The sequence below is a fragment of the Papaver somniferum genome, chromosome 5, assembly GCF_003573695.1.
Source record: "Papaver somniferum cultivar HN1 chromosome 5, ASM357369v1, whole genome shotgun sequence".
Lineage (NCBI taxonomy): Eukaryota > Viridiplantae > Streptophyta > Magnoliopsida > Ranunculales > Papaveraceae > Papaver > Papaver somniferum.
This window is the reverse complement of record NC_039362.1, coordinates 64,913,384-64,940,861: the sequence shown is the minus strand read 5'-3', so window position 1 is coordinate 64,940,861 and position 27,478 is coordinate 64,913,384. Positions and strand designations below refer to the sequence as shown.

The 27,478-nt window shown below is 37.9% G+C and overlaps 4 protein-coding genes across 5 annotated transcripts; all 4 read left to right on the top strand.

The window, feature by feature from the left end:
• The first annotated feature begins 15,344 nt into the window (after nucleotides 1–15,344).
• On the top strand, nucleotides 15,345–19,387 carry LOC113281745 (26S proteasome non-ATPase regulatory subunit 10-like). The gene is made up of 8 exons (XM_026530570.1): nucleotides 15,345–15,599; nucleotides 15,733–15,865; nucleotides 16,801–16,925; nucleotides 17,555–17,701; nucleotides 17,901–18,607; nucleotides 18,710–18,757; nucleotides 18,926–19,022; nucleotides 19,166–19,387. Exons 1-5 carry the CDS (start codon nucleotides 15,399–15,401, stop codon nucleotides 18,039–18,041), a joined length of 747 nt encoding a protein of 248 aa, XP_026386355.1. The 5' UTR covers nucleotides 15,345–15,398; the 3' UTR covers nucleotides 18,042–18,607; nucleotides 18,710–18,757; nucleotides 18,926–19,022; nucleotides 19,166–19,387.
• LOC113281746 lies at nucleotides 18,302–19,632 on the top strand. The gene is made up of 4 exons (XM_026530571.1): nucleotides 18,302–18,607; nucleotides 18,710–18,799; nucleotides 18,926–19,022; nucleotides 19,166–19,632. The coding sequence occupies exons 1-4, from the start codon at nucleotides 18,367–18,369 to the stop codon at nucleotides 19,305–19,307; spliced, it is 570 nt and encodes a 189-aa protein (XP_026386356.1). The 5' UTR covers nucleotides 18,302–18,366; the 3' UTR covers nucleotides 19,308–19,632.
• Nucleotides 19,633–20,171: 539 nt separating this feature from the next.
• Nucleotides 20,172–24,989, top strand: LOC113281744 (protein GDAP2 homolog). 2 transcript variants are annotated; one of them, XM_026530569.1, is made up of 15 exons: nucleotides 20,172–20,426; nucleotides 20,799–21,210; nucleotides 21,449–21,526; nucleotides 21,789–21,844; nucleotides 21,966–22,085; nucleotides 22,187–22,257; nucleotides 22,354–22,447; nucleotides 22,579–22,791; nucleotides 23,151–23,402; nucleotides 23,521–23,629; nucleotides 23,772–23,839; nucleotides 24,035–24,104; nucleotides 24,182–24,256; nucleotides 24,409–24,500; nucleotides 24,702–24,989. In XM_026530569.1, exons 2-15 carry the CDS (start codon nucleotides 20,887–20,889, stop codon nucleotides 24,775–24,777), a joined length of 1,698 nt encoding a protein of 565 aa, XP_026386354.1. In that variant the 5' UTR covers nucleotides 20,172–20,426; nucleotides 20,799–20,886; the 3' UTR covers nucleotides 24,778–24,989. The 2 variants fall into 2 exon arrangements, with proteins under 2 accessions (XP_026386354.1, XP_026386353.1); XM_026530568.1 differs by having other exon boundaries at nucleotides 20,770–21,210.
• An 805-nt stretch (nucleotides 24,990–25,794) lies between these two features.
• LOC113281743 (UPF0301 protein MAP_0045-like) lies at nucleotides 25,795–27,260 on the top strand. Its single transcript, XM_026530566.1, has 2 exons — nucleotides 25,795–26,023; nucleotides 26,207–27,260. The coding sequence occupies exons 1-2, from the start codon at nucleotides 25,852–25,854 to the stop codon at nucleotides 26,977–26,979; spliced, it is 945 nt and encodes a 314-aa protein (XP_026386351.1). The 5' UTR covers nucleotides 25,795–25,851; the 3' UTR covers nucleotides 26,980–27,260.
• Nucleotides 27,261–27,478: the final 218 nt, after the last annotated feature.

Here is a 27,478-nt window from a genome sequence, read left to right as displayed (position 1 = left end):
AAATTCCTTTGAGTGTGTTTTCACCATGCGGAGCTAGACCCCATCACTGGGACAACGGAGGAAGCAACTTTTCATGATTGTGGTAAATGAATTAATTCTTTTATTGACTTTTTGCATAGATTTAATTGCTTTCTGATTTCTATTAATTATTTGTTATTTTGTTAGATGCTGCATGCTTAGTTCTAAATACTTTAGATGCGTCATGCTTTTAACTTACAAATAATATTTTACGAAATCTATTTTTGGCAAAGAACTAGAGTCACAACTTCTTTTGTTTGAGCTATATTGTCTAGAGTTAATGACTGAACCATAACAATATCAAAAGTAGTGGAATCCCGCGTCTCAGCGTCTCTTCATCTTGTGACAAATTGTGTATATATATTTTTCCTTATTTTCTTTATTAAGTCTTAAAAAAAATTCTCAACAAATCTGAGTGAACGAATCATCTTACTACAACATCATTGAAAAATACCATCAATAAGTATAGCAATTCGCAGACATGCTCAATTAAGGATTGAACTGCTTCTTTGACGGGAAGTTCAGAGATAGTAAAGGTTCTAACTGGAAGGGGGTTTCTGTGTACTCCTTCAGTCCCCAAGTTGAGTTCTCCCGATTCGACCTTTTCTTTAAATATGTGTTTCAAAGTTTTACAATCACTCGTGGGATGGCTGACAAATCTATGAAAGTGACAATACCGAGGATTTTCCATGACCTCTTCAGTTGGTTCCTTCTTGAAATACGACAACTTGATTGCACCATCTTGAATCCAGGCATCCATCAATTCAGTAACTTCTTCAATAGAGCAAGGGAAATCAGGTGCTTCTGGATCTTCCGTGTGTTGAGAAGGAGCTTGCACGTTATCCTTCTTTTGCGCCTTTAAAGGGGTCGAGGAAATATGCTTACGTTGTGGTTCAGATTTCTGTTTGCTCCCTTCCACGACAACATTTGTGGAAGGTTGGAGGTTGTATTGTTTGTTGATCAAAAGTATGTTGCTGCCTCTATCCTCTCGTGGTTCTTCAGCTTTTGCAGTCTTAGTCCTTTCTAATAGAGCAGGTGCAGTGGTTGCCGACCTCTTGGATGCTTCATGGAGTTCTGAGAAAGTCTGAAACCTGAGATTCTCCAATAAAGCTATGTAGACTAGAATCATTCCGTTGATGCATAAGTCCACAAGTTGTTGCTCCGTGACATTTGGATCATGGCAATCCAACGCTTGAACTCTGAACCTTTTCACATAATCGTTAGGATGTTCGTTGTTCTTTTGAAACATCCTTCCAAGATCAGAGAGGGTAATTTGCTCTGAAACGAAGAAATACTTCCTATAGAAAGCATTAACCATTTCTCCCCAACTGTTGATATTTCCTGGTGCGATGTTGTTGTACCAGGTGTATGCTCTTCCTTTCAAGGATTTTGAAAATTCTTTGAGGCGAACAACATGGTTATGATCATGTTCGCCCAAAGCTTCCAGGAACCGAGAAACATGTTCCCGAGCATTGCCGGTTCCGTCGTACAAAGTAAAAGTTGGAGAGATATAACCTTTTGGAAGAGGAATCCTTTGCGTAGTAGAAGGGTATGGAGGCTGGTGACGATGGACATGTGGGGTCTTGTCTTTTCCATGGTTCTCCAGAAGGCGTTCCAAATCTTCCCGAGTGATGAAGTTTGATGACTCCTTCGCTGAATCTCCCGCAGCTTTGCGGACTTCATCATCATCTACTGTGTGAATCAGAATTACCTCATGATCAGCGTCTGAGGATTTTTCTTTCTCTTTTCCTTGGGTCTTCCCTGACATTGTATCAGTGAGAGCCTTCAGTTGATTAAATAGCTCCTTCTGTGTTGTAGCCATATCAGTTTGATTCTTTGCAAGAGTCTCTTGCACTTTGATGAGATCAGCAATGGTAAGTGGTGGATTTCCTCTGATTTCCTCAGGATGTTGGCCGAATAAAGGATGACCCTCCGCGTTGACGTGAGGAGGAGTAACATCACCACCGTCAGTGTTAGAGGCCAGAATCGTTCCCGGGATATCCTCGTTATCGTTGTTGTTGTTGTTGCTAGTGCTAGCGCCGTTTGCGTTGGAACCTGTGACTAACCCAGAACTAAGACCAGCCATCTTGTGGAGTTGTAAGATTGCAACCGAGAGAGTGATCTCCCACTGTGGTCGCCAATCTGTAGATGGGGAAAAACGATTTGCTGGTTTTTACGGAATTAAGGAGACGACCGTACGGAGGAGACTCCTTGAACCGAGCGAAATGTTCAACCTCACAGAGATCCACTGCAAGAAGGGAGTGCTTTGAATTCGATAGATCAATCTGTAGTACTCCGGCCTAAACCAAGACAATGGTCGTTCCAGAGTAAATTCGGTCACAAGAGATGATGGGTCGATCTGTAGGAGGGAAGCCGAGAAATGTGTGGAATCAATGGTAATCAAAGATTGTAGGTGCGTTATGTATTCTGAATAAGATAAGTTCTGAATGATTGAATCTCTGTTGAGAGTGATTACTCAGATGTTGAGTTGTTAATCTCGTGTTGTCTGTTTGACGTGAGATTCTTGTATATTCAATCATGATTCAGATACTTATTTATATTGCTGGAATTGTAGACACCATGATCCCAAAAAGTGTGATAGTTGATGGAATCAAAGAGTGGGGAAATGGAAATCGTGTTTGAAACCAGTTGCTCATCGTGCGGAGACTTGTTCGATTTTTCATCCACTACTTTGTTAACTCCTTCAACTGATTGCACGACTTGCTCACATTCCATCGTGTGTATGAACACAGTGCCATAGACCGCCAGACCAAAACCCTAGTTAATATCCCCCCATGTGACACTATTGACTCATGTCATGAGACTCATGAATTGAACGTGCATGTTGAGACAAAGGTATGATTCTTACGTAAACGTTGATAGTTAAGGTGAGCAAGTATTGCTCATTCGATGAATTATTGAATATTGATAGTTGAACCAATATTCCTTGGTTTGAGAAAATATTGCTCATCTGAGCAAATGTTGCTCATTTGATGAATTATTGGTAGCTTGACCAAGATAAAATATTAATTTAAAATACTGGTAATTGAATCGAGCATAATTAATAAAAATACTGACCATGAGATCGTCGTAAAGTTATTGGTGTTTGAATCTGGAATTATGATCCTTTGACTCAGAAACCCTAATTCGATCAATTGATGACCAATTGATGGTTTATTTGAAAATTAACCATGGAATGAAGGAGGGACCGGCTACATGGGATCATGTATCGGACATGTAGCGCCCATATTCTCGAGTGAGCAAATACCAAGATCTCTTGAAGAGTTGGTGATTTGTTGATGAAAGAATGATTAAATGCTGGTTTAATCATTTATTAGAAAAATGCTCGTCTGAGCCTTAGGAGATAAAACCTAATTAATTATGAAGAGATGAGGGACCGACCAAGGGGTCATGAAACCGTCCCTGGATGGTCACGGGATCGAATGACGATCGCTGTATGAAAATTCCAAAATTATTTGGAAGAGTTTTGGACCTAATACGTGCAATTGCGCAAATTAGGTCAATTCATGAAAATATGTGGGACCGGCTCCGTGCGAGCCAAAGAGCCAACCTTGTTCGGTCAAGGTAACATGCTCATGTCGTCAAAACGTCTGTATCTCAGTCCTGAGAATTTTGGTATTTTCTGGCGTGCGTTTGAGCAACCATTTGAGAAAATATGACAAAATCAGGGTTTTGCTGAAACTGAGGAAACTTCATGAGATGAAGGTAAATAATTATAAAATGAAGGAATGATGAAGCGTGGGACTGCTGAGGCCAAGTCATGACCGGCCGGTCAGTGACCCCGGTCTCGTGGTCCCTTTTCTAATTTTATATTATTTTTCATGATTTTATGAAAATATCATGAAATCAAGGAGTTTGTTGAAATTAAGGAGTTTCCTTGAAGTGAAGGAGTTTCCATGGGATCAAGGAAACAAATAATATTAAAATAATAAAATAAGAGCGTGTGGGATCGGCTTTGAGCATGATCTGCCGGCTGGTGCCCGGTCCCGTGCGTTTCCCTAATTTTATGTAATTTTTGTGTATTATTTCCATGATTTGAAGGAATTTTCATAATTTGAGAGAAATACCATGAAATCAAGGAATTTCATGGGATCAAGGAAACTTAAAATAATAATAATAAAATAAAGGAACGTGTGGGACCGTCTAGGGCATGGTCGGTCGGCTGGGGCCCGGTCCCACGAGTTTTCCTAATTTTATATTATATTTTTCATGGTTTTATGAAAATACCATGAGATTAAGGAGTTTTCATGAGATTAGGAAAATATTAATAAAATAATAAAGAACCATGAGGTGTGGGGCCGGCCGGGATCAAGGCAAGGCCGGTTGGCCAATAAACACGGCCCCACGATATTTTTCCCAATTTTATATTATTTCCTCGGTGCGAAGGAAACACCATGAAACTGAGGAGTTTCCTCAAAACGAAGGATATTTGTTCAAATGAAAGGATTTTCATAAGATCAAGGAAAATAACAAAAATATGATAAAATATAAAACTGGCGTGGGACTGGCCACGACACGGCCGGCCAGCTAGTGGGCCCAGTCCCCCAGCGCCTTGGTCAATTTTTTATTATTTATTATTTTCTTTCCTATTTTGCATAGGTTCATTGTTTCGTCGTATTTTGAAATACCCGTTCGTGCGTTCAGGTGATTGTTAGTGCATCATCGTCGAATACACTTGCATCTTTTGAGTCGGGGCTTACTCGAAGGTAACTCAGACGCCCGTACGTAGAATATTTATTACTACTCATGGAATTCTGCTGGGAAGAACCATAGATTGAAGTAACGAAAATATTTGAATATTTTCAGAAATTCAATGGATGAATCCAAGAATTTAGGAATAATTAATTGATGGCTCTATACTAGTACGATCGTCTATGAGCATTAATTATTCTGAGCGACATGAGCTAGTTGAAGCGTCATATCCTTTATATAGTCAGGGAAAACTGTTGTGTGTATCCTGAAGACGTTATTGCTCTATACTAGCATGCAAGTTGTCCAGGAGCCGTCCAATCTCGTGATTCTATATAGAAGTAATTACTGAAGTGTTCAGTATTCATGTGATATGTCGTTGCCTAGCCGAGAGACTACATATCTGCATGTACTCTGAGAGACAGTATTCTCAGTCAGAGATTCAATGAGAGACCCGTGTCTCGATACTCGCGTCCGATTGCTGGATCAAAAGTTCGTATAATTATGGCTTTACGATTTTAGCCTTTGTCGAAAATCCACCATCTACAAATGTATACCAACAAGCATCCAATTATCCTCCTTAAACTCCCTCAACTTCCGGAAGCTACTTTCTTGGAATTGCTTTTTTATCTTGTTGATATTATTATTAGTGTACTAATGGATAGCATGTTGCACCGTCACAATCCCATTTTGACTTGTGAAAAGTATACCATTTAGTCTCCCATGAGCTTGCTCTACCATACTTGTGGATTCAAGTTTGAAATGTTTATAGTCGTAAGTAAAAGCATACACAAAACTCTCTTTGTGTGGCCTCAACCATTGTTTCTTGCAATATTCCACTACTTTGGGGTAATTAGTCCCCCAATCTTCCTCGAACTCCTTCAAGTTTATCTCATATCTTGCAACACTCATCGACCAAACCACCTTATCCCGCGCTTTCATGAATAACCCAAACTTGATCTCACCTTCTTTCCATTCTTCGTCTTCTTTCTCTTTCTCCTTCTCTCGCTCCTCTTTAGTTAGTTTGCTAAGACGTTCATCTTCCTCTTTTTCACGTTTAGTTCCTTTCTTTGCCTTCGGTTTTTGGATATGACTTCTACAATTCTTTCTAAGATTGCATTGTATATGCCAAGTGCAAAGGAAATTTTGTGCATTGGGAAAGACTATCTTCACGTCGTTCATTATTGCTTGCTCATTGTCGGTGACTATATATAACCCCGGGAGTCTCGTCTTCGTGTTAGAGAAGCTTCAAAGTTTCCAATGCCCAAATATAGCTATCATCCTTCTCACGATCCATAAAACACCATGTCACCATGAACGATTGCTTATCCGAGGTTTGTCCAACAATATTCAACAAAGGCATGTTGTACCTATTCGTCTTATAAGTACAATCCATGAACAAAACTTGATAAAAACAATGCGCCAATTGAATCATATCGGAATGCGCAAGAAAAATACGATCCACCTTCCCCTCCGATGACTCATGGTGTCTCACCGTGTAGCTGTATTTGTGTATTAACCATTGTGATTCTTCCATCACCTTTCTTCCATCCCATTCAATTCTTTTAATAGTTGCCTTGGCCGCATAAATTGTAGACAATGAAGAGAGGTTATTCTGTCATCCCTCTTGAACTTACTAAGGAGCTTGCTTGGTTTAATTCCCCAACTTGTTCTTACTTGTTCGAACTCGTGCGGTTTCAACTTGGCAACTTGACAATGCCCAACAAGAGTTTCCGGATCTTTATGGTTATGCCAACCAACATCAACTCTACTCATTCTCCACACGTTGTCGGTTTCTTTGTTCCTCCAAAAAATAATCTTGAATGCGCATCCACACTTCTTTGACTTGGTCTTGTACACCCTGGTCGTCTTCTTATCATACATATAACCCTTTCTCTTGTGACTTTCGTCAGGCGACCCATAACACTCGCATACCATTTCAAACCGCGTAGATTTTTATTGGGTGTTTTTCACTAGAACGCACATCTTCTATTTTGCTTTCTCAATAATCAATTTGACCGCGTCATTTTTATCCTCCCATTCCAAATCATTAGCGTAATGTGCGGAAGTATCAGGACCCCTAATTTTCTGAGCTTGAGGCTGATCCGTCATCGGTACCAATGCAACTATTTACAAAACATCAAAAGTTAGTTGATATGTATTACCAAGGTCGGCAAGGTTGATATATAAAACCCCGCCGACTACAAAACAACCGGCACGTAAGAAAAATTTAACAGTGCTGACCAGACTAGAGTCGGCAAGGTTCGAAAACTTGAAAATGCCGGCTTAAGCATTTTCAAGTAACGACTCATGTGTTGTAAAGACTCCTGTGTTGTAAAACTGAAAGTCGGCATGGTGTAAATTTTCTACCCTGCCGACACGAATATTGATCATGAAAAGTCGGCACGTTGTTAAAATACAAACCACGCCGGCGTGTTTGGTCGGCAAATCGACAAGCGTCGACCCTGCCGACCATGTGCATCAAAAGAGAAAAAACAAAACCAAAATCCATCATTTGCATGGAAAAATCACAATCTTCACCACGTATGTTGTCTACCTGATTACTTGTAGCTCCATTCTCTTCTTCTTGGTCATTGGATTCTACGTTTGGTTCAAGATATTCATCACTTCCATACCCATCATGAGTTTGAGGAAAATAAAAGTGAGGGTCATGCATGTAATCCATTTGATCATGATATGGTAGATCGTCATACAAGTACTCATATGTAGGAGGAAAGTTAGAAGACTCCCCCACTTCAAAATCAGGATTTGAATCACTCATATCACAAATTTCTCAAAAACCCTAACTTTTTCACCCCAAAACTTCTTCTACTACTTCATTCTACTTCTCTCTCTAAATTATTTCTAAAACCCAACTTATAAATCAACTAACTAATCTAACTAATTTAACTAATCTAATCATTTTAATTAAATTAGTGCTAATCATTGTGGGGGCATTTTAGCCATTTATAAAATACAAGGTTAATGGGTGGCTTGGTTTTACTTCATAATGACCAGATTTTGTCTTATTGGATATACCCCAATTAATTTGGGTATACCCCAATCAAGCCAGGTTTATTACTTCAAAAGTAAATCTGGTTTTCCTCTTGTACATTTGGAGCCGCACATCTCCATCGGCGTCATCTCTTCCCCCTTTATTATGTTAACTTCATCTCCCCACTCTGTTACTCTGTCAATCGTAAAATGGATTTGAAATCGAAATTGGGTGAAATCAAAACCGGATTTCTGAAATAATAAAGAGAAATGCAACTATTCCTGGTTATGATGGTTAAGGTGGTGTTGCTGGTTACAGTAGTGGGTGCTTTTATTGATGGTGGTGAAGGAAGGGTAGCTATTTTGACTATTATTAGGGTAAAGATTTGTATTACGATTTTTTGTATTTGGTTGTGCTGGAGGCGTAAGTGGTGGCGTTGTTGTAATAGTTATGTCGTTTATAGTGTCTGCAGTGGTTGTGGATGAAGGAGATTGTGATTAGGGTAGAGATTTTGATTATGAATGATTAAGGGTGGTGGTGCTGGTTACTGTGATGGTGATAGGGTGGAGAATTTGGCGGTGGTGGTGCTGGTTCAGCAATTTAACGGTGTTGATGGTTTGAAATCTAATGGCGCTGGTACTGATGGTGTTGGTTATGATGGTGTCAGCGGGGGAGGAATGAGTCGATTAACAGTGAGAGTGGTGGTGTTGGTTATGATGTCGGCAGAGGAAGAATGAGTCGATTAACAGTGAGAGATGAAATTTTGCGGCCGAAAAAGAAATGGAGGAGGAGGACAAAGAAGGAAGTAGTTTTTAAATGTAAGGATATTTTGGATTTTTCAGGTCCCAAATATTACCACCAAAATCTTTTTTATCAAATTGTAAATTTTTCTTAGGTTTCAATTGACAAAAACGTGGCCATGAAAGAGACTACGGGCCCTTCGGGCCCTCCGTTCGGTCGGCCCAATTAAGTGATGCACATTTTAAGTCGTTAAATAGGTTCTTCATTTTCTCACCACTCAAATTTCTTAAGTTCACCCATGCGCTAAGCCTAGAATTACGTTTGAGCAAAGTTTCAAATTTTTGAATTCGAAAAATCTTCGCAAACCGACCAAAAAACAGAAACGGGTCATTTGTTCAAATATTTTTAAAACATAGTTCTAATGGACGAGTAAAAATTAGTATGGGTGAAATGGTCACAAAAAAAATAGTAAGAATGAAACTGGATTCATCCTGACTTAAACTTAAAAAAGAGTGAGGATGAAACTGGATGCATCCTGATGTAAATTAAACATAAGAAAAAGTATTCAAAATGGGTAGGATGAAACTGTTTACATCCTGGCTATTTTCACATTATTGTCCATTTAAACATTATCAAATTTTACATGTCTTTTTCACCCAGAAATTGTTGATTTTGGTCTTTTTAATCAATTTTGTGTGAAAAAATCGGTTCTCACAACAACAAAAAAAAACGGACCCCTACCAACTTTGGGGAGGGGGTGGAGACCACCTCGGTTTTTTCCTTTTTTTCTTTTTTTTTTTCCTTCTTCGAGGCATGAGAAATAGATAGAATATATCTAAATTGCTATTATATGTGGGTATTTTGTACCCATGGAATCATTTAATAGAATTTGATCGAGAAAACGTGGGATTGACTGGTCTCATGTATTGTTGTTGATAAGTTTCATGCTTGGTTTCCTTGTGCTGCATCATTTGCCACACCATCTGCTGCTTGATTCTGTTCCCTATAGTTGTTTTTTATAGCGCAATGAGGAATTTGTTGCATTCCCTATTTTATTTCGATAATCATTTATGTGTTGTACCACAGAGCTTCAACCTCCGTTTTTATAAAGCGTATCAGATTTTCCGAATCCATCTCAAACATAATTTTTGGGTATTGTCTCTCTGTTGCCATCCTTGTTGTCAGCAGAGTTTCCTACGTTTCGGCTAGTAGCGTCGTAGTTATTCTCAGAGGCTGCGCGAGAGCCATCACAATTTAAGCACTCGAACCCCTACAAATAAAACCTGCTCCTGCCATTCTTGGATGTCCCCTAGCAACCCATCTGTGTTGATTTTTATCAAATCCGGATCCGTACTGACCCAACCTACTAATATCGTTGTTGTTACTCTGATATTGGTTTGAGTGGCCCTGGCTGATGGGTCCCTATGGGTAACCGGGGGCTTCGAATTCCTGATGCTGCTTCAAGGTTCGTGCCAGGATGTTGTCCGGGGGTGTACGGTATTGTTTGAAAACTAATTCATTTCTGGACGTCCAGAGGTTCCGGAAACAGAAAGACGATACAAACGGGGTATGTCCAGAGTCTTTATTTTTGTATGAAGGAAGTCGAATTTCACAATAGAAGAAGGATGAAAGACCAGCCAGAACTAACCCAAATTCTAACAAATTTCATCTATTTGAATCAAATTGAAACACAAAGCCAATACAAAAATAAAGAGTTCATAAAAATGTTGAATTTTTTATACGTTAACTCAAAAAAGTCTACACACTTCGTTATAAGTCGGAAATTGATTTCTGAGACTAAATCGTAAACTAGATAAACCTATCTTTAACATAAAAAGTTTGACAATGTATTGTAACCATAAATAATATGTTCTAAGGCATTACGTCTAGTAAAAATTGCAACTCTATGTACGTTGATTCAAGAAAATATGAAGGAAGTCAAATTTCACAATAGAAGAAGGATGAAAGACCAGCCAGAACTAACCCAAATTCTAACAAATTTCATCTATTTGAATCAAATTGAAACACAAATCTCCAATACAAAAATAAAGAGATCATAAAAATGTTGAATTTTATTTACGTTAACCTAAAAATGTCTACACACTTCGTTATAAGTCGGAAATTGATTTCTGAGACTAAATTGTAAACTAGATAAACTCATTTTTAACAGAAAAAGTTTGAAAAATGTATTGTAATTACAATTAATATGTTCTAAGGCAAAAACTCTAGTAAAAATTGCATTTCCATGTACGTTGATTCAAGAAATATGAAGGAAGTCAAATTTCACACTAGAAGAAGGATGAAAGACCATGTAGAAATAATCCAAATCCTAACAAATTTCATCTACCTTGAATCAAATAGAAAGACAAAGCCAACAAAAAAAGAAAAAGTTCGTAAAAAGGTTCGTGCCAGGATGTTGTCCGGGGGTGTACGGTATTGTTTGAAAACTAATTCATTTCTGGACGTCCAGAGGTTCCGGAAACAGAAAGACGATACAAACGGGGTATGTCCAGAGTCTTGCAGAATTTGTGAAATGGTTGTTTGATTGTTTATAGTGATATGGGAGTTGAGGTTGTTGGTTTGGTTTGTTGATAGACGAGATAACAGGTCAGGGGCGGAGCCAAGAGTTGACTATCCCTGGCTCTAGCCCCCCCCCCCCCCTAAAATCTCCAAAACCATAAAAATACCATTGATTTTATAATATATTTTATATTTAGCTCCCCTGATTTTTATATTTAGTCCCCTTGTGTGTGTAGAATTTTTTTTAGTACCCCTCATTCTCAAAATCTGGCTCTGCCACTGTAACAGGTTGTTCCAGGTAGATACTGCTATTGGGCAGTAAATAAGCATGCACTCTGATGTTTCTGGTCCGGCGTTGCACCGTTAGGCATTGGCTGGAGTTGGTGAGGTTGATGCGGTGCAAAATAGAAAAGGTAGGAAAATCTTTATTTATAGCTTTCCACAAGAAAAGATGTATTTTTGGTGGACATGGTAAGATCCACAAGAATTTGGTGGGTGGGAGGGGGTTTAGATGGTAATAGTTGTCTTGTTGTATTAGAAAATTATAGCAGGTGGCAGTGGTGTATATTCCGGACTTTGAATGCGGCCATAGGATTTTATCCAGATGCCTGTCTAGGGGAAGGTGTATGTTTATGATGTGCTGGAAAGAAGCAAGTGATAGGTTATTCAGTTGTTCATGATTCCAGTTATGGGTGAAGTGGTCAATAAGATCATCTACTGATTGGATTGGGTAGCATTGGGCGTGAAAAAGCGTGGTCTAACAACCACACCCAATATTTCGTTAGGCAATCTGTATGGACTAACTCCAATATAATTCCAAGAGAATCAACTAAACATTCAAACTCAATCAAGGAAAATATATCCAAGAGTTATATCTTTATTTCTCAATGTAATCAGCAAATCAAACATATAGAATCCGTGAGCCTGATTATTATGAGAAACCACTTGAATGGTACCAAAGACCAATGTTCAAGTGTCAATCAACAACCAAAGGTTGGATTTACCAATTGATTGAACTACGCACAACCTGTAATATTTCAATTATATAAACAAATATAATGCGAAAAATAAATAACACAGACACCAGAAATTTTTTTAACGAGCAAACCACAAATGCAGAAAAACCCCTGGACCTAGTCCATATTTGAACACCACACTGTATTAAGACGCTACATACCCTAGCCTACTACAAGTTAACTTCGGACTGGAATGTAGTTGATCCCTAACCAATCTCACACTGATTAAGGTATAGTCACGTTCCTTACGCCTCTGAATCCTAGCAGGACTCTACGCACTTGATTCCCTTAGCTGATCTCACCCACAACTAAGAGTTGCTACGACCTTAAGTCGAAGACTTGATAAACAAATCTGTCTCCCACAGAAAAGTTTATTCTGATATATAAATTTGTCTTCCACAGAAATACGTACGAAGTTTTGTTCCATCTTTTGATAAATCAGAGTAATCATCTTCGCTGGTGCAGCTTCCATGGCATGATCTATAGTTTCCGTCATTAATGAGGAATCCATGAGAAGCGAACCGAGCTGTGACAACGTCATCTAAAGCGTGTTGAATGGCGGATGTTATATGTCCGGCCCTCTGAGCCGCTTGATGCACTTCATAACGTTCCGTGAACTGGGAACGCATGGAGTTCATGTTTGCTATCCTGTGCTCACGAAGCGTCTCGACTTCGACCTTCACTAACAACAGGCGCTCCAGTTCCGCCTCCTTAAACATTGAGATCAGTTCAGGGATAGGCGCTAAGGTCAAAACGTACCCATGAAGGGAATGAGCCATCTAAGTAAAATATCTGACGGAAAGAAGAAAAAGTGGAAAACAAGGTGCTTGAAATGGATGATAGGATAAAAGGAACGAGTCCTTTATATAGCAAAAGTGTCTTCATGAATGATATAGTAACCGCCCCGCCTCTTGCGACGCGTGGTGATCGAGAATGCAAAATGATTTGACTATTGGGTCATTTAGCAATTGACCCAATAGTCAGGGGACTAATGTTGATACATGAAAAATAATACCCCTTAACGGGTTTGGGGTGCCCCCGGAGGGATGGTTATGTCAAGAAGGAAATGTATGTACTTGGGGACTAAGCCCAAGTCCAACAAGAAAGTACCCATTGAAAGGAAGGATAAGAAAGGAATTAGTAAATAAGAAATAGGTTATATTAAGGAAGGAGTGGCATTAGAAGTAATTAAAGAAGTTTAGGACACGATGTCATAAAAGGAAGGGGCTTTTAGAAAGTCCATATAAAGAAGGACAAGGTACAATGGAAAGACAACTCTCTCTCTTACTATTCTTGGTATAGTAGGTCACTTGGTGTAGCTAGGACGGGTAGAACCAAAACTAAAACCACCTTTCAACAAGGATGACTCTAGCTTTGCAACTAGGACACAAGAGTGTCAAGGATTGAGAAATCCTGTTTATATATTTTCAAGGCTTCAGGTACCTTTAACTTCAAGATAGAGTTTCTTGAAATTCAAGCAAACACTTTCTCAGTTTAGATGAAATTTTTATTAGGAATTCATGTAAGCATGTCAAAAGTCCGCCTTGAAATTACATAAAAGAATGTTCACTATGGTCCAGGGTTCTGAAATCGTGCACAATAATAGTTTATAGAGGCTTAGTAGCCTTTAAATGTACGAGCACTAGAGGTGTTCAATAACACTCAAGACCAATGATCCACAAGTACAAAGTGATTTTGTGAATAAAATTATTTATAAGTGTCCATGAGAGTTTTAGCAAAAGCGAACATATTCGTACAGAATAGTTCGTGTACTTATGCTAATAAAGGAATTATAGGTTTGCAAATCACTGGAAGTTCGCGAAGTCAGACCCAAGGGGTTTGCAAACCTAGGCAGTTTACGAAGTCCTATTCAAGGGGTTTGCAAACCTACCTCCATTCTGCAACTCAGATGTAATTAAAGGGTTTGCAAACCGGGTCTGCAACCCTCTACAGTCTGCATAATTCAGATTGACTTAGTTTTTACATACAAGTATGTGTACCTTGCGCCAAGTAGTTCTAAGTCTCTCATAATTAATTTGCTTGAACAATTTCCAAATGATCAACTTGAAACAAAAATAGTTTGTGAAGAATAAATTCTTCTAACTAAGATTGCTAAGGATCTATGAATATCCATTGCTTGAATCATATTTCGAGAGTTTAACCAAGACAAGCTTGAACTCGAAATTTCTTCTTTGCAATATTAAATCTACTAAAATCAAACGACATGGTCTCACAAGATATAATGGCAAATGTCGTGAGTAAATAAGATAGGTTAGTCTTCATATACTTCTTTGTTGATGAAATTCTCGCACATGTCTTCGTTTGTTCTCCAGTCTTCAATCTTTGACGGTTATTCAGTGATGTCTGATACTCAACTACTATACTCAAATCATAGTTCGAGACTTAAATTTTGTACACTAAAAATCGAGATATAGCTTTGTACATCTAACATTTATTTCTTTTTTAAATTCGTAAACCAACTTGCGTCCAATCCGCTCTCACATATATCAAATCTGACGTGTAAAAGGCTGGACGATGGGTAGATCTCAAATCCGCCGTTTACATTGACCAGACACGGGTGATACCAAATTCCATCAACCCATCCGCTGCTCTTGTTCATCCCTACTTTGCACTCGGGCCAGCCGACCTGGTGACTTGGAAGAGAAACTTCCCTAAGAGCGTCCACAGTGGTGCGAGTATAACCAAAGACCAAAGACTAAAAAAAAGACCAAATTTGGGTTTAGTCCGTCATGTGGCGTAGTGGGAAAAGAGTATATTTGGTCGCGCGTTGATAAACATTACGCCTGGGATCAGGCGTTGGTAAAGATAACGCCCGAATGGGGCGTTGGTAAAGATAACGCGCGAGTGGGGCGTTGGTATAGTATACGCTTCAGAAACAAAAAAAAAAAAAAAAAAAAATGGGGCGGAGGTATAAAGCCCGCCCCATGTAAGTTTTGAAAATTTGTGAAAGTGGGGCGTTAAGTATATCAACGCCCCGTTTCATGCGTACATTATATTAACGCCCCATCGGGCGTACATTATATCAACGCCCCGTTTCAGGCGTACATTATATCAACGCCCCGTTTCATGCGTACATTATATCAACGCCCGATGAATGGCGGAGATTATATCAACGCCCGATGTGTAGCGGAGATTATATCAACGCCCGACTATATTTGGATTTGGTCCTGATCCCAGATCAAATTTGGTCTGGATTTTACTCTTTGATCAAATTTTGATCGATGGTACGTCCCACTACGCCAGCCCACTCGACTGAAAATTTGGGTTTACTCGTCCATTGCAGTTGCTCTAAAACCTTTAAAAGCCCCAATGTGCTCGGCTTTTTTCAAAATTCGAAGTGTTTCACTAGAAAGAAGAAAAAGAAAACTATTGTAATCATGGAAATGGAATTGGATACATCAGCACCGAAAAAAGAATCTGAAATCAACGAAGACGAATTCTTCAAAGCTGCAGAGAAAGGAGGAGATTCTTCAATTTTCAAATCTCTTACTGAAAAACAACTTCAAACAGCTCTTTCTCTCCGAAACGAAGATGGTCGTTCATTACTTCATATCGCAGCTTCTGCTGGACATGTTGAGGTAAGTAACTGCATAATTTACAACTTCATATGAACTTAGTTTTTAGGTTTTCTGTTTTGAATTTGGATTTTAGGGTTTGTATGTTTAAGATATATGGGTACTTTAATTAAGGTGATTCTGTAATTGGAAATAGGTAGTGAAGATATTATCTGCTGCAGATCCATCAGTAAGTGGTGTTAATAGTACTGATGAAGAAGGGTGGGCACCAATTCATTCTGCTTCTAGTATTGGCAATGCTGAAATTGTGGAAATCTTGCTTAAAGGAGGTGAAAATTTTACACTAATTTTTATTGATTTGACAGGCATTTTCCTTTTTTGCTCGTGTGATTTGATTACAATGATAGATATTGTGTTTGTGCTAAGTTTTCAAAGAATGCGATTCTTTGTGAATACCTAATTGTAAGAAAGATAAAAGATGAGAGAGTCAGGGTTTCTTGAGTTGTCTATATTTACTTTCCTAAAGTTTACTTTTGATTGTTAATTTGGTTAGCATAGAGATACGGGAGTAAATTCATGTACTACATTATCTATCCTGGCAAGATTTGTATGTCTGTTAATCACTTTATTGCTGTCAAGATATGTATGTATGATGCGTCTGAGGTTTGATGAATATATTCTTATTTATATATGAATTTGGGCACTGTTCTTGCATCTGATGAGTATCGTGTCTTACAATTTCTCCGTACTCTTATGTGTTGTACACTTTCAGTGTGCCCATAGAAGTCAGCATGTTTAACCTAGGCTTTATGACCTTTTAATGAACGAAGAAAGTATACAACACTTTCAGGGAAACACAGTGTGAGGTAGTAACAATTAATCAAATGTGTAATGTGATCCATGTTCATCTGGATCTCTAAGTGGCTATCATTGTCATGTGTGTAAGATAGGCGAATCATAATATTCATATGAAAAAGATAGTGACTGGAAGTAAGTATCAGAATGGTGCAAGTTTTTTTTCCTAGTTCTCATGAAGAGATTCTCAATGATACTTATCTTTTCGTTGACATGCTCATTATGTGTGTCATTGAATAGTTGCTAGTAAGGGTTCATATGGAATAATAGGTATGGTTAATAAACTGAAGTAATTATCATAAGATCTGCATGTTGTTTCTTTTTACTGCTTGTGACTTTTGAGTTTCCTTAGCATACAGCGTAATATGGTGATTTTACTTTAGAAATTGACAAGTTTAACCATCAACAGGAGCTGATGTCAACATAAAAAATAATGGTGGTCGTGCTGCTCTTCACTATGCTGCAAGCAAGGGATGGTTAAAAGTAGCAGAGGTCCTAATTTCTTATCATGCAAAGCTTAACCAAAAGGACAAGGTTTGTAACTTCATACAAGAGTTACTTTCTCACATTATATTTTCTTTTAGGTGTTATTTTTTGTGTTCGTTTGTTTTGACTTTCAATAAGATTTATTAAAAAACTTAAAAACCAACATAGGAGAGGAGTCTTTAAAAAGTAAATCAACAGTAATAACGAGAGGCCTATTTAACCAAATAGAGGTCACTCTGTTATTACGAGCATACATTGGGAGTCTGCAACCAAATTTCCTAGTGTATTAAAATTGGTTAGATTCCAATATTTCGATGTAAATCTGTCCAGCTACATTATGCAACTGCCTTGGGGAAAACATGTTTCCATTGACTGCATCAGCAAGAGATTTAGGGCCGGGCATTCCACGTGTTTAGGTCCTACGTTTCCATTAAAGTGCATACGTGTTTAGACCAATTCCACATTTTTCTGTATCATGATCACAAGAAGCATCACTATTAAATTAACATGTTCATGTGGTGGTGGTATCCAATGATGGATTATACTACAGTAGATGTGATGTACTTAGAGATGATTTATGCCCTGATCTATGGTTCGGTATGATTTTAGGTATTGTTCGTTTCTCCTACCATGTTTTATTTTATCTAATTTGGACGTGCATGGTTTTTTTTTTTAAGGTTGGCTGCACGCCGTTGCATCGAGCAGCAAGCACAGGAAACTCGAATGTGTGTGAGCTCTTAATTGAAGAAGGTGCCGATATTGATGCGGTTGATAGGGCAGGCCAAACACCTCTTATGACAGCAGTCATATGTGAGAACAAAGAGGTAAAGCTAACCTACTTTCTATTTAAGAAAAACTTATTGTTTTCATCCGCAATATTCCTTAAAAGTATAAATGTTTTTTTCTCAGGCACTAACCTTTTCAAGTAGGAACCTTCAAAGTGAACAGATGACCAGTAAAAAAAAAAAGAAGGAAACATCATATTTTTTTTTCATCATTAACATTTCATTTCCTTGATAACAGGTAGCTTTTCTCCTGATAAGGCATGAAGCTGACTTTGACATCGAAGACAAAGAGGGATATACCGTGCTTGGTCGAGCTTCAGATGATTTCAGACCACTACTAATTGATGCTGCCAAAGCCTTGCATGAAGTTGAAGGTTAAAACTGTACGTTAGTGGATGGAATTAGAAGTAATGTGTTTTTGTTTGTCAAGAAAATTTTAAGAACTTGAAAAATTTTAAGAACTTTTCAGTAACTTTCTTGTGTTGTTAATTTCTTGCTTCAAAAACTGTATGTATATATGCAGTCCAGATATTTCCTTTTTCCTAAAAAAAAAAGAATTTGTTGGTATCACTGTTGTCCAATAGGGTTGTAGCACATCAGCAGTCTTAAACTTAACTGTGTCCAAGCATATTGCTATTATCCCTGGCACTATAAATTTGTTTGTTTCTTCTCTCTCATTGGTGGTTGAGAGAGAGACTTACACCATGGTTTCCTCTTGTTGTATTGGATTCACTAACTCTATCTCTCCTCTATCATCAACCTTTACAATCTCTAGTAAAATCACAAACTCACAGAAAAATCCCAGCATTTCTGTTGCTCAGAAGCCCAATTCTGTTCTGAGTTCTAAGCGGACTTCTACTTCTTCATCATCTTCGGATTTTCGAGGTCTTCTTACTGTGGTTCCTTTAGCTGCTTCAATCGCAGTTCTGTTTTGGACAAATCCAGGTAAAACCATTTCCAATTTTCATTTCAAAATCGTTACAAATAGGTATAATCCCATTTTTCTTTGTAATTGAGTTGGATGTTTTGGAATTGTTTACGATGCAGTTAATGCTGGAACTCTGTCTGGGTTCTCTGGGTTAGAATCAGTTCCAGGTCCTGACCTACCTCAAATCGATTTTCTCAATCGTTTCAATGGTTTGAAATTTGTTCTTTTAATCCTATTTTGACATATTATTAAGAGCTTAATAAACCTCTAAATGCTGCATAACACGTTCTCGTACCCAAGTTTTGTTGAGTTGTATTTTACATTTCATTTTGCAGAAGAAAATCAGAAAAAGTATGCTGCAAACGACGAACGATTCAAGTCGTCTGACGTACTGAAGGAGTATCTAGAGAAATCAAAACTGAACAAAGAGAAGTAATTTATAGATATTGCAGTCAATTTCTCGTTATTAAAACGTGAATATAAGAAATTTAGTAACGTGCTGAGACACTACACTAAGCTTGAAAACTTCAAAAGGCTCGGGAAAATATTTGAAATTCTTTATCGTGTGTTTTCAGGAACAAGCAAGGAATCCAAGATAAGTACTGCTTACGAGGAGCAGAATGGGGTGTAGGAGATTGTTCAACAGCGGGTATGACGGATGACGAAAAAGATAAATTTATTGCAATGTTGAGGGAAAAAACAGGAATAACAGATTGAAAAACGTAGACTATATTGAGTGTTCTTGATTATTACTGAATGGCACAATGTAGTGTTCTTTGAGTCATTGATGACACATTTGTTTAACCCTAGTATGTACTAGTTACTAGCAAAAAGATATAAAGTTTGTTTGAGTAAGCCCTGAAAGAAATCAATGACCCTGGTCAAGTCTGCAGAGCGAAACAATGGAAGGAAAATGCTTCCTGTTTAAACAAGAGAACACTAATTTCGTTTCTGTTGGAGAAGTCTCTTGTAATGCTGCAGGCCGATGTGCCGTGCATCTTTGATCTTTCAAGTCGGCGTCTATATTTCGATGGGACCTTTGTAACGACCGTCGTAGTGTTTATTATCGTCTCCTCCTACCATTTAAGGATCGAGTTTAAGATCTTTAGCTTGACAGCCCAATCATTCCTAATGGAGTAATGGGTGCCAACATTTTGCGCGCTGCAGCTTATATTTAATCTCTTCTATTAGCTAAGCTAAGATAGTCGTGCATTGTCGAGGGAAAAGGAAGCATGTAGTCAAAGTAATTCTCCGAGACCGAGAGAAAACATATAAAATATGTACAAGAATGTTGGTTCAGCAAATACGCAACAAAAGAACCAATATTATATCCGGCCTGAATAGACTGTCTGTCATACACATCTTAAAACTTCGTACCAGCGAAAAGGCAGCCTGATTAAAAAACAAGTGCCCAACAGTGTTGATCTCAGACGATATCATCTGTGAACGATTTTAACGAATTTGAAAATTCTGATTTCCTGGATTTTATACCAAAATTTTTACAGGAAAACCTGTTAACAGACTGCCACGTTGGCAATTTTTCTTTCTTTATAAAAACAGTATTAAGTATTATTTTCTGTTTTTCTTGGTCCTAATCGTTGATGTTCCTCTGAACTATCCTGTTTGTGCATCGAGGAACATCAACGGCTAATAACCTTGAAAGGATGTATCCCAGAGAGAGAGTCTTAAATTATTGAATTTTTGTTTTTCATTTTTGGACTTTTGATCTTCTGTATAGCAATTACAGTTGTATAAATTCTCCAATCATTTTCGATAGTCTAAACCAATCACAGAGAAGAAAAGGTTCGGGTTTTGATCTTGGATTCACCTTGAAAGGTCAGGGTTTTCGTCTTTTCCTTTTTTCTGTTCCTTTTCTTTTGCCAATCAGAATTCTCTTTAGAAATGATAGATTTAAGGTTAATTGGTGTAAAGTTTGTTATTTTTTAGCTGAATTTTCATGATAAATCATGGGTTTTCTTAGTTTTTGCAATTAAACAAATATATTGATGATTGATATTTTTGATGAACCTAAGAGAATTCTAGCTATCTGTAGAGAAGTTATGTATGTATGGTGATTGAAAGATCATATCTTTAGGAAAAAAATTTCAGAGTTAGGTTTTGATTATTGCTTCTGTTTGAGAATTTTAAGGAATTATGAACCCTTTTGCTTTCGTTACAGAAGTTTCAGCTCTAGTCACTTAATTGCAGTTGAGGGCTGTAAAGGGTTGCAGTTTGGTTTAAAATTGTAAGAATTCAGCAGTCAGTGGGTAGATATTTGGTTTTTGGAATTTGTAAAATGTACCATCGTGTGCCGGCTGCGGCAGCAGCCACTGACCGGGGTGTATTAGCGACAGATAGTGGAGAACTGGATTACGTTGTCTCGCTTGATCAAGTTCCTTGTTGGAGTGATGCCGAGCAGAGGTCTTCGTTGGCCTATGAGAATGATGATCCGTCAAACTTTTCTGATCCTTTAACAGCGTCTTCTTCTGGGGCCGAGAATGGTGTTAATGGTTCAGTTTCAAGGTTTCCTGTTGATCATGAAATTAACTCAAAGATATACCTATGGCGTGGCAATCCTTGGAATCTTGAGGTAGATGCGGTGGTCAATTCAACAAATGAGGTGACTATTACAATCTTTCCCCCACGTTTTATCTGTGTCTCGTTCGCAAAAACAAAATGTAAATGAATACCTAGCTAAAGAAATGATTTTTTGTTGAAATGCTAATTTCATTATCATGAGTTTCGAGCTGAGTGGTGACAAAATATGAAATACTTGATAGTTTCTATCATGCTAATTTGACTTGAAAACTAGTGCGGAAGAGAAGCTAATATCCGTTACATGGGTATTTGATTTACAGAATCTGGATGAAGCACACAGTAGCCCTGGTTTGCATGCCGCTGCTGGCCCTGGTCTGGCAGAAGAATGTGCATCACTGGTACGTGAAAATAGTAAAGAATTTTTCCTTCCCTATGTTGCTTCCAGTTTATTCATATAAACATGGTCTATATGACTTGGATTATGATTGCGTAAAACTCAACCATAACCATAGATTCAATAAGGCATGAGATTTTGGAGTTATATGTAATATGCAATACACAAACAATTCAAGAAAATTAGTAATCTTTAGCATTACGAGTTTCCTTACGAGTAAATTACAAACCTTTATCAACTGAAAGTCTGAAAGTATTTCTTTACAGGGTGGATGTCGAACAGGAATGGCAAAAGTTACCCATGCCTATGATCTTCCAGCCAGGTAATTCAGTGGATCATGTTTATTGGTTCTTATTCTCAGTGTTTGCATAATTCCTTCTGTGGAATTTCTTTTGAAGCTAACTTTTATCAGAAAAGCTCATGTTTCCTGTCTGACATGACAGGAGAATTATTCATACAGTGGGCCCCAAATATGCAGTAAAGTATCATACAGCAGCAGAGAATGCTCTGAGTCACTGCTACCGCTCCTGCTTTGAGCTTCTAATTGAAAATGGACTTCAGAGGTACTATATTTGTGAACTCAGCTGATATTGTTTTTAACCTGTCAAGAATGTTGAGCCCATGTTCTGTGACATAATAGAAACTTATCATTTTGTAATTGCAGCATTGCTATGGGATGTATTTACACAGAAAATAAAAATTATCCTCGTGAACCAGCTGCTCACATTGCAATAAGTATAATTTCCTCCTTTATCTCTGTCCCTTGTGTGTTAGAATCTTATGGTGTTTTTTTTTTTAGCAAATCTTTAACGTCTTCTTTCAATTCTTCAGGGACTGTTCGAAGGTTTCTTGAGAAACAGAAAGATAAAATCACAGCTGTAGTTTTCTGTACTATTACTTCATCTGACACCGAGATATACAAAAGGTGCTTCTTCTTTTTTTTTTTTGGTTCTTTTGCACTCTTTCAAGAATTTGTTAAATTGACACCTATAAGTGGCTTATGGTATTTATCCTACTTCATAACTGTTTCTTTCTTTAATCCGTTGTTTTATGCAGATTGCTTCCACTTTACTTTCCCCGGGATAAACATGAGGAGGAGGTGGCTTTGTCAAAGCTTCCTGCCGATGTTGGAGATGACAATGGTGAGACAACTATAGACGAACGCAAAATCAGGATAAAACCTTTGCCCATATTGACACCAGATTTTCCTAAATCCCCAATAACCCGTGAAGAACCTCCTGTTGCTGATCCTGGGTTGGCGTTGAGACGGTTAGTGAACTTACCAATCATTGTATATAAGTAAATCATCTCTTCAACTTCAATGTTTTTGTGTAAGCTGTATCCAAAATTCAGGACCTTTTTTTTGGTCTGAACTTGGTTATATTGATTATCAGCTAAGTAGTTCCACATCCTCTTTCTCTGATTGAGCGCCCACTTAAAGCTGCCCTTAGCTATGTAGTTTAACTCATATATGCCCCTTTATCCTCTTTACATCTGTTATAATGGATGCTTCAAAATAAGTCTATTTTGATGGGATAATAATGGATCCTTGCTTTCCTTTGTCTTTTTTGCCTTCCCTTTTACATTCTGTTTTGTGTTAATGACTTTCATCTCTGTGATTTAAACAGGAACTCCACTTATTTGGATTCATATCTGGATCCTGTTTTTATGTCCTTAATTAAAGATCCAGACCAGAGGCGTGTGGAGCAATGGCAAAAAGCTGCTCAAGCGCGAAATGGTTTCCATTTTTCTAAATTGCTAGGATTTGGTGATCTTGGTGGGCCTCCTTTGACCGCTGCTGAAGAATACTCTCTTCATTCTAGATATCTTGCTAAAGCAAATAACCTTACTCTTTCTGAAATTGCGGACATGAAAATCATGTAGGTTTTCATCTTCCACTTGTGTATGGTTGCTCGTTAGACCTTATCATCATTTGTTCTAATTGTTACAGATTTGAAGTTGTAAATAGTACTCACCATCTCTCATTTTACATTTCAGTTATCGTGGTGGAGTAGACAGTGAAGGGAGGCCGGTAATGGTTGTCGTTGGAGCCCATTTTCTACTAAGGTGTCTCGATCTTGAGAGATTTGTGCTTTATGTGGTCAAGGTATACAGGTTATTTACTGCTCCAAATTTGAGTCTATTTTCTTGCTAGAATATTATCCTGCACCTGCGCGTAATTAAGAATTAAAGAGTTGCTATTGAGATCCAACGATTAAGATTGAATATACTTTTGACCAAAATTTCAGGAGTTCGAGCCATTGATTCAGAAGCCATACACTATTGTTTATTTCCACTCCGCTGCTTCTTTACAACCGTAAGTATAAAATGTCTTGACTTACAATTGCATAGAGTTTGTGTTCCCTGTCCTGAAATATATGTCTGAGTTTTTTTTCTGCCTACACAAGGATGGGGGAAATTGAATTGTAATATTGAATATGGAAAAGAAAAAAAGATTATCCTAATGTTCTTTTTCTGTTACTCACTTGCTATGATCAATTGTTGTGGACAGTCAACCAGATTTGGGATGGATGAGACGGTTACAACAGATACTTGGTCGTAAACACCAGCATAATCTGCATGTAAGGAATTGTCATGAAAAATAATTGTTTAGAATTCTTCCTTCAAGTCTGATTTTTTTTTCCTTGCTGTTGATCAGGCAATATATATACTCCATCCAACATTTGGACTGAAAACGGCAATCCTTGGTTTGCAAATGTTCGTTGATGGCGAGGTTCGTCATAACAACAGTCTTTGTGTTTCATTTGTTGTTGAAATTCCACTAAACAGAGGAAAAAGAATTCTTTGACAGAAATTATATATATTGCAAGTGAATCCTCATATTTAGGTCTGATTAAGATTGCTAAATCCTATCATATTTTGTAGGCATGGAAGAAAGTTGTGTACGTTGATCGGCTACTGCAGCTATTCAGATATGTACCTCGTGAGCAACTGACTATACCCGATTTTGTGTTCCAGTAAGTGTGCTTGCTAATTTCATTCTGATTCCATTCCATTACTTTTAATCTCTGTTCTGAATGACTGCTAAGATTAGTTCTTCTTGAAAACAATCATGAAATTGCAATATTTTCGACTAATTTCATTTCATTTTCATGGATAATTTAAAAGCAGATTATGGATTTCATCTTACTTTCGAATATTTTTTTATCCTTGTGCAGGCATGATCTTGAAGTGAATGGAGGGAAGGGTCTAATAGTAGACCCTAGAACTAAATATGTATATCCAAGGCCGTAACTCTTTGAATGTGGCTATTTCATACTTCATTACTGTTTGTTGGGTGAAAATGGCATCTATTTTCCTGTATAAAAGTTCTGTACCACCCACTTTCTTTTTTCAATCAATTTGTAACATTTTGAGTGTTAGAAATGATAAGGTCCTCATTCTTTTCTGTCTGTAAATTGAAAATAAGATGATTTGAGTTTTTACATGAATCTCCATTCTTTGCACTTCTGCAGTACGAAAAGCACGAATGTCTAAACCGATAAGTTTCGCAGGTTCGCCCAAACGCTTAAAATGTCCGATTACCGAGTTAAATTTGTTCAAATCCAATTTCAAGATTAGGAATTTGTTCTTGTAGAAATCACTGGTAAGGATTAGTAAAACAAGTTAACACAGTCTTGAATGTGTTTTCTGTATCAATGTCAAGACTTTGTTTGGGTGTGTGCGCCATTATGGTTCCCCCCGGACTGTCATCGGGTGTCCAAGGATTTGACAATCTTATCTGTAGCATTTTGTCTGGAATGATAGTCCAATTCACAACTTCCAAACAAGACCCATACGATCAAATAAACAAACCCCACAAGTGTTTTTGTTACCTTGCACCATCTTTGTCAGTAAATCATTCAGAAGCTTTTAGTTCAGACTTCAGTCACCAACAACAAAATACCCTGGCTGTAACTGAACCACGTCTGAGATTCTAAATTCTTGAACCAACTAAAAACAATCTACTAAAACCAGCAACCACACATTAGAGATACCCCAGTTTCTTTTCCTCGTTGGTTATCAACACAGGTCAATGCTGAGTTGACTCAGTGAGTCAGCTCGTTTTAAACTTGAAAGAAGAAGATCGGTAGTACCACTGCCACGCAAGGAAAGCTCCTTGTTATCCATTGAGTGAAATGGCCCCATAATGTGGAAACAAAAAGCTCAAAAGCGATGATGGATAACCCATCCAAAATCCAAAGAGATTGAAGTTTTGAATGAGTTTGTGGTGCACATTTTAACATAGGATCATATATATTGAACACTTCTTATCCCTTCTTCACAATTCATTTCATAACACAAAACATACAGAGAGAAAGAGAAGTCATGATGAGCCTGGAAGCATGTTTCTTGACATCCAATTCATTCACCAAAACCTTAGATTTAGTCCCCTCAATCAAACAAAGAGTAAGACTACCCATTTCGCTTACTAAGAGACGGTCATTTACGCCGTCTCCGCTTCGAATTGGCAGGAATCTTCATCACTCTTCTGTTACTTGTAAGTGATCCATCACCCCTATACTCTTCTCTGTGTTTTATAGTAATTCCATTCACAATTATGCTCTGTGCCTTATTTTGATGATGAATTTGAACCATGTATACTCTTAAGCATCATTTTTTATGTAATACGTTCCCTTAGTTGTAGATTGTGATTAAAAATGTTGTTGTTCTCAAAATATAGGTTGCAATCTAGACCAACCATCGTCATCCGGTGATGATTACAAGCCCGCAAGTGAAGCTGATTGGCGATCATTCAGAGCGAGGCTTGTGGCAGTAGAACGTGCATCAAGGACAGACGAACCGAACACATGGGTCGATCCGGATACAGTAGAAGATCATCCTCCACACGTACCAATCGGAGACAAATGGGCACATTCCCTTCATGAACCCGAGACCGGCTGCCTACTCATCGCGACCGAAAAACTCGACGGGGTACACATTTTCGAACGAACTGTTGTTCTACTCTTGTCAACAGGTCCTATGGGACCAACCGGAATCATTCTTAACCGGCCGTCTTTAATGTCTATCAAGGAGACTAGATCAACAGTTTTAGACGTAGGAGGTACATTTTCTGACAGGCCATTGTTCTTTGGAGGACCATTAGAAGAAGGGTTCTTTTTGTTAAGTCCAGACCTCAAACAAGGTGATAGCAATGATGATGGGGTGGCAAAAAGTGGTGTATTTGATGAAGTAATGAAAGGTTTGTATTATGGAACCAAAGAAAGTGTGGGTTGTGCTGCTGAAATGGTAAAGAGAAATGTAGTGAATTTGGGGGATTTTAGGTTCTTTGATGGGTATTGTGGATGGGAGAAGGATCAACTGCAAGATGAAATCAAGGCAGGTTATTGGACAGTTGCTGCTTGTAGTCCAAGTGTTATTGATTTGGGAAGTGTTGGGAGGATTGGATTGTGGGAAGAGGTTTTAGGACTTATGGGTCAAAGAAAAGTTTGGTGAAGGGGGCAAAAAATATCTGACAAAAATGTGGACCTGACTGGCTAACTGTGCCTTTGATACTTTTAAGGGTCATGAAAAGGGATAAATGAATTTTGAGGAATGCTGCTATTTCATTTTCTGTACATTATACTGCTGTGGTATAGTATTAAAGTTTTTAATGATTGTATTAATTAATTTACTATTTCTAGTAGGTAATACTTTGGAAGTAAAATCGGAGGAAAAGCCTGTTGTAATTTTTTCAATAGAATAATTATTGAAATGTACTTGTGGTATTTGTGTCACTTAGGGAAAGCAAGATTTGCGTGATTCCCAGATGGGCAGGGCAAGATATATATTTTTCAATAAAATCTTGGTAGTAGATTTTGGTCCATATTTGGATCCAGACTCGATCCAAGATAAATGGGTTTATCCCTAGATTTTTCAATCAAAACCTGATCTCTAGTTTATAATTATATTCCAATCGAGATTATCAAAACCCAAAGACAAACCAAGTTTTATT

Excerpts from the sequence above, each read along its gene's own strand:
- LOC113281745 (XM_026530570.1), top strand. The coding sequence starts at position 15,399 with ATGGAAATGGAATTGGATACATCAGCACCGAAAAAAGAATCTGAAATC. Across the intron at positions 15,600-15,732 it reads CTTCTGCTGGACATGTTGAG|GTAGTGAAGATATTATCTGC; the intron begins GTAAGTAACTGC and ends AATTGGAAATAG. Across the intron at positions 17,702-17,900 it reads TCATATGTGAGAACAAAGAG|GTAGCTTTTCTCCTGATAAG; the intron begins GTAAAGCTAACC and ends CCTTGATAACAG.
- LOC113281746 (XM_026530571.1), top strand. The coding sequence starts at position 18,367 with ATGGTTTCCTCTTGTTGTATTGGATTCACTAACTCTATCTCTCCTCTA. Across the intron at positions 18,608-18,709 it reads TCTGTTTTGGACAAATCCAG|TTAATGCTGGAACTCTGTCT; the intron begins GTAAAACCATTT and ends TTTACGATGCAG. Across the intron at positions 19,023-19,165 it reads TCAAAACTGAACAAAGAGAA|GAACAAGCAAGGAATCCAAG; the intron begins GTAATTTATAGA and ends GTGTGTTTTCAG.
- LOC113281744 (XM_026530569.1), top strand. The coding sequence starts at position 20,887 with ATGTACCATCGTGTGCCGGCTGCGGCAGCAGCCACTGACCGGGGTGTA. Across the intron at positions 21,211-21,448 it reads TGGTCAATTCAACAAATGAG|AATCTGGATGAAGCACACAG; the intron begins GTGACTATTACA and ends TTTGATTTACAG. Across the intron at positions 23,840-24,034 it reads TCCGCTGCTTCTTTACAACC|TCAACCAGATTTGGGATGGA; the intron begins GTAAGTATAAAA and ends TGTTGTGGACAG.
- LOC113281743 (XM_026530566.1), top strand. The coding sequence starts at position 25,852 with ATGATGAGCCTGGAAGCATGTTTCTTGACATCCAATTCATTCACCAAA. Across the intron at positions 26,024-26,206 it reads TCATCACTCTTCTGTTACTT|GTTGCAATCTAGACCAACCA; the intron begins GTAAGTGATCCA and ends CTCAAAATATAG.